This window comes from Corvus cornix, chromosome 7, assembly GCF_000738735.6.
Source record: "Corvus cornix cornix isolate S_Up_H32 chromosome 7, ASM73873v5, whole genome shotgun sequence".
In the NCBI taxonomy this organism is placed as follows: domain Eukaryota; kingdom Metazoa; phylum Chordata; class Aves; order Passeriformes; family Corvidae; genus Corvus; species Corvus cornix.
This window is the reverse complement of record NC_046337.1, coordinates 20,635,267-20,640,989: the sequence shown is the minus strand read 5'-3', so window position 1 is coordinate 20,640,989 and position 5,723 is coordinate 20,635,267. Positions and strand designations below refer to the sequence as shown.

The 5,723-nt window shown below is 67.2% G+C and overlaps 1 protein-coding gene across 1 annotated transcript; it reads left to right on the top strand.

Annotated features, from left to right (window-relative positions):
* Window positions 1-1,839: 1,839 nt before the first annotated feature.
* Window positions 1,840-4,033, top strand: DLX2 (distal-less homeobox 2). Its single transcript, XM_039555578.1, is given in 4 exon segments — window positions 1,840-2,252; window positions 2,451-2,638; window positions 2,912-3,145; window positions 3,147-4,033. Coding segments are annotated over 4 exon segments (828 nt in total). The 5' UTR covers window positions 1,840-1,927; the 3' UTR covers window positions 3,228-4,033.
* The last annotated feature ends 1,690 nt before the right edge of the window (window positions 4,034-5,723 follow it).

Here is a 5,723-nt window from a genome sequence, read left to right as displayed (position 1 = left end):
AGCCCTCGTCCAGCGATGGACAGAAATAGTCCTACAAAGATGTCACTTGGGACAGCTGTACGTTCACACTACGGGTTGCAGAAACCGGTTTTCTGTCGCACTAAGCACCAGCTATATTTGGGAGAGTCAGTAGCACGAAAGCCACTGCTGCGGGCACCGAGCTCTCTCCGTGACCGCCGCTGGGCCGGCCCCCCCCCGGGCCCCGCTGGCCAGCAGGTCTGGGGCACCAGGTTCCGGCGTTATCACGCCGGGTGCTGGGCACGTCGGTTCCCGCGGAGGCCGTGCCCCGAGCTCCCCGCCGGCTCAGCCGAGCGCCCCATCTCCCGCAGCCCAGTTCCCGGGGCCACCTGCCGCTGGCAGACGACCAGGACCAGCTCCGCTCACCTGCGCTCACCGCAACGCCGCCAGCCCGCAGGCACAGACGGACAGGCTCCAGCCGCGGTCCGCTTCAAAGCGGCCGAGGCCGGGGCGAGGCCGGCCCGGGGCGGGGGCGGGATGCCCCGCACCGGCGCCGGGAGGGAGCGGCCCCTGCCGGGCGGAGCGGGGCGCGACGAGCGCGAGGAGGGGTCCTGAGGGGGCACGCGCGGGCTCGTGAGGCAGGGTGGGCTGAGGGCGCGCGGGGATAGCCCGGTACACCACACACCCTCGGCCCTTGCAAACAACACGACCGCGGCCGGCCACTTTTTTTTTTTACCTTTTTACCAGCTTTTTTTCCCATTTGCAGCCACCCTCGCACCAGTGCCGCCTCCCTCCCTGCCCGCGCTGAACACACGTGAGACTCCCGCAGGGACGCGGCCGCACCGCGTGTGGCAGCCCTCGGCAGCGCGGGGGCCTTCTCCCTGCGAAAGGAACGCGCTCCCTGGCAGGCAGCCCGGCTCCGCGGCGGGACAGTCGAGCGAGGGAAATAACATAAGAATAAAAATCAGTTCCGAAGCGCTTCCCAGCGCCCCTGAGACACCATTCCGACTGCTGCCCAGCGGCGCTGTCCCCGGCAGAGGGCGGCCAAGAGCAGCGCCGCCGTGCCCGACCGACAACCGGCCCCGACGGCCCTGGTGCAGCCGCCAGCGGGCCCGGACAGGGCAGGGAGACGGGCCGCGGCTCGTGGGTGCCCGGCACCTCCGGCCCCGCCGTTGTGCCTGGGCCTCAATAGGCGCCATTAGCGGCTACCGCGTGGACGGACATCCCGTGGGCGCCGTCAGCAACTGCTGTACAAAACACCCGTGCGTGCTAGGCGGAGTGTCGCCCCTCCGCGTGTAACGTTACGGAGATTTCACCGAAAAGCGCTGCCACTCTGGCACAGAGAGAAGGCTGCTGATCTCCCGCGATGCGCACGCTCTGCCGGGGCCAGAATAGCTCAGAGGGACCCCCAAACGCGGCTCCCCAGCTCCGCCTGCCGCCAGGCGCGCCTGCGCGGGGATGCCGCTCCTGGGGGACCGATGCGCGAGCCTTTCCCTGGGGTTGCCGGCCAGACGGGGGCACACACCGGAGACACGGCACGGCAGAAGCGGCCGGGCTGAGCCGCGGCCCCGAGCCCTCGCCGGTGGGGATAGGACCGCCCCGTCCAACCAAAGGGGAGGCAGCCTGAGCCGTAGGACGTGGAAGGTCCCCGTCCCTGGCGACCCCGCGGCCGCTCATCCCCACGCCCGGCGCCGCTCCCGTCCCGCACTCCGCGAGCCCGCAGGGAGCCGGCGCGGGCGGGCTTCCCATTGGCTGTTGCTAGGTGACGTCCGCCGCGCCACGTGACCGGTGTTAAATGCCGTCGCGGCGGGCGCGCGGCGCGCAGAGTCCGTCCCGCTGGCGGCGGCGGGAGCGCGGCTGCACCGCCCCGGCGGAGCGCGGCGGGCATGGTGGCGCGGCTCTGACCGCCTGTCCCCGGGGGGGACGGCCGCGGGGCGGCGGCCCGTGCCCCGGCGGGTGGGGGCGCGTGATGACGGGGGTGCTGGAGAGTCTGATGCCGGACATGCATACCAGCCAGATCTCCGCTGGCAGCTACCACCAGCACAGCGGCCTGCACAAGCCGCAGGAGTCCCCCACGCTGCCCGTCTCCACGGCCACCGACAGCAGCTACTACACCAACCAGCAGCACGGGGCAGCGGGCGGGCCGCCCTACGGCCCCGTGAGCTCCTACCCCTACGCGGGCGGCGGCACCGCCCCCTACTCTGCCAAGGCCGCCTACGACGTGGGTTACGGTGGTGCCTACGGTTCCTACGGGCCCTACGGCAGCAGGGCCTCTCCAGCCAACAACGACTCTGGTATGTCTGAGCCCCGCGTGGGGGACAGCTCGGTGAGCCTGGCGAGGAGGCGATCGGGGCTCTGGACACGGGGTGGGCCGGGAGAGCGCTCGTTCCCGGTGGGTGCCCCCGACGGGGCGGCCGGTGATGCCGAACTGCGAGCAGGCCCCAGGGTGGCGGGGGCGCTTCGCCTCACTGGGGTTGCTGTTTCTGCCGCAGCAGAGAAGGAAGACTGCGAGCCGGAGATCAGGATCGTGAACGGGAAGCCGAAGAAAGTGCGGAAGCCCCGGACCATCTACTCTAGCTTCCAGCTGGCGGCTCTGCAGCGGCGGTTCCAGAAAACCCAGTACCTCGCCTTGCCCGAGAGAGCGGAGCTGGCGGCCTCCCTCGGCCTCACCCAGACGCAGGTAAGGCTCTCCCGCCGGGGGGCCCCGGGCACGTCCCGCCCCGCCGGGGCCTGTCGCCCTCCGCGGAGGTGGGTGCGAGCGTGGGAGGAAGGTCGGCCCTTGGCGCCTCGACGGCCCCGGGGTGGGAGTGCAGGCGAAGCGGCAGCGCCGCTGAGGCAGCGCCGGGAGTGCTCGGGGCTGCGAAAACTGCGCGTCCCTGCCCCGCCGCGGGCGGCCTGGGCGCCGGGATGGCGCCGCAAAGGCAGCGGCCGCCTGACGCCCCTTTCCCCGCAGGTAAAGATCTGGTTTCAGAATCGCCGCTCCAAGTTCAAGAAGATGTGGAAAAGCGGAGAGATTCCAGCGGAGCCGCCTCCCCGCCGCAGTTCTTCGCCACCGTCTCCCTCCTCGCCCCCCGCCTGGGAGTTCGCTCCGCACCCACGTACCGCGGGCGGCGCCGGCACCGCCAGCCCAAGCCCAGCCGCCGCCTTCCTCGGTAGCTACTCGTGGTACCCGCCAGCTCCCGGCGGCCCCGGCGCACCTGTCGGCGGCCGCTCCCCTCCCGCAGCCGGCGCAGCCCCCGCATCACCACGGCAGCGGCAGCATCTTCTAGGCGCTGTAGAGACTTGAGCCCGCGGGCCGCACCCGGCAGCCGCGGGGCACCGATGTGCAGCACTGGTGTTTTGATGAAGCCTGACTCCGGCCCCGACCATCCCGGCAGAGAGGAACCGCTCCGCGCCCCATCCCACCCCGTTGCCGTCGGCGGCGGGGACCGTGTCTATTCGGCCCCGTGGGGTCCTCCCTCCCGCCGTGAAAATAACCACGCTGCGGAACACGTACTCACCTCCCTCCTCTTACCTCCGTCCATCTTCCTCCTATTCCCCGTCATTTTCATCAAACCACCGGTGCAGAACTCTGGTTAACTTTACTTTTTATTTTTTTAAAGTTGATAGGTGCCTTTGCGGATAACCTCACTTTGATGTTGGGGATTAAAAAATAAAACGATTTAAAAAAAAGATAAATAATTTTTATATGTAGATTTAAAACAGAAGCCTCCCATGTTTAAGGTATCCTTTTTAGCCGTGAACGAAACCGTCCGGCGGGGACGGGGACCGGTCGCAGGCAGCGGTGCCGGTGCGGCTCCCGCCCGTGCGCTGCCTCCGGGCTGGTTTCGTGCCCCGACGGGGCTTCCCCGGGTCGGGCGCCAGCCGCGGCGAGCCCTCCTCTCCGCCCCCCTCCGCTCTCCCCCCGCCGGCAACCTAGCCGCTGACATGCCCCTGCTCTCTTTGATGTCTAGAGTCGTGGAAAAAAAAAAACAAACGGTATTTTTGGTTATTTATTATGGAAAACTTATACACTCATTAATGTTTCTTTTACAATAAGCAGAGATTATTTAAATAAATTATTGTTTTCATGGTGCCCACTCTGAGTTTTTTTGGGGATGGGGGAAGTCGAGAGTGTCGATTGGGACCCGTGCGTTCGCTGGGTGGGAGAGCTGTGTCCTCTCCACCCCCTCCCCCTTGTAACTGTTGCCGCAAGCCTGCCACTTCCCCCCTCCTTCCCCTCTTTCCCGTCTACAGTAAAATCTCGCCCCTGACAGTCTTCTCGGCGAGGCCATGAATCACTCAGCGCTGCCTGCAGCAGCCCAGAGCAGCCCGCCCTTCCCCCTCTCCCGCCTGCTGGCGCCAGCGACATTTCACCCGGCACAGACTCCTGCCGTCTCACAGCTTCCCATGGCGGTCCGGAGGGGTTTGGGGCAGGGCCGTGCCCGGGGTTCCTAGTAGTCCTGGAGCTGGTCCTCGGGCACAGCCCTGACCCAGAGACATTTCGCCTTGCCCCTCTGGCAATGGCACCCAGGGGGGTAAGCTGCATGGTGGCTGCCCCAAGCCCCTCTGTGGTGCTTCAAGGCTGGAGGCACCGACTCTTCGAGATGTGCCCCTTGAGGACTGGACCCCTAAGGATATTCCTCTCTGGGATGCAGCCCTTCAGCTTCATCCTGCCTAGCTGAACTCCTCTGGGATATACATCGTAAGGGCAGGATCCCTCCAGATTGAACCCCTTTCCAGGCAGCACCCCCTCCGAGTTGCAGGTTCATGGGATGTATCCCTCGAGGGCTGGACCCCTCCAGGATGTGACCTTCTGGAACGCTCTCTGCATCCCTCTGAGCTGAACCCTCACTTTGGTGACCTTTGCTGCACCCTTCAGGGCCGCCCCGCTCGGGATGCCACCTCCCGGCTGTGCCCCTCCAAGCTGTAACCCTGAGGGGCATACCCCTGCGGGCTGCATCCCTGGAGGTCCTGTTGCTGGAAGAAGCAAAAGGGAGTAAAAGAAGGGGTCTCTGGCCTTTGTCACCCCGAGGACCCCGCCACTCTTGGAGAGGGCAGAGGGAGAGAGAGCCGTGCGGAAGATCTCGTTGCAGACAAGATGATGAAGGCCCAGGCCAGCTTGCCCGGGGTAGGGAACGAGCAGCGTGGCCGAGACTCTTCCGACAGGCCTTGGCATGAGGAGCCCGGGCGGGGCCGGGGAAGGCGGAGGGGGCCGGCCCCAGAAGGAGACACGTCGGGAGGAGGGGGGGCAAGAGGCGGGGGGAGCGGGAGGGAAGATTGCTTCTGAGAGCTTAGGGAAAGCTTGAGGGCGAGGGGAGGCGGGGGTCGAAGGAGGAGTGAAGAAAAGAGAAGAATGACGGGGGGGTGTTGGAAGACGAGAGTCGGGTGCAAAGAAAGAGAGAGGAGGGAATGGGAGAGACAAAGGGGGAAGCGGCAGCTGCCCTCCGGTCCCGGCGCTGACCCGGCGAGACACCCGGAGAGCCCAGAGGCGCCCCAAGAAACAGCGGGGCCGGCCCATCCCGCATCTCTCCCCTCCTTCACCCTCCCGCCGGCCTCGGGGAGACCCGGCGGCAGTGGCTTCAGCCTCCCGCTCGGGCCGGGGGGACGAAACTTCGCCGCTGGCGGGCGGCGAAGCGCCGGCGCGGCGAGCACGGAGCGGGGCGGCACAACTGGCGAGCAGCGCCGTGGAGCCCCGCGCCCCAGTAGTCTGACAGTAGCTGTGTTCCCGGCAGCGCGGTGTTTCTGCGGGCTATGACCGGGAGGGGTGGGGGGGGGGGGGGAAG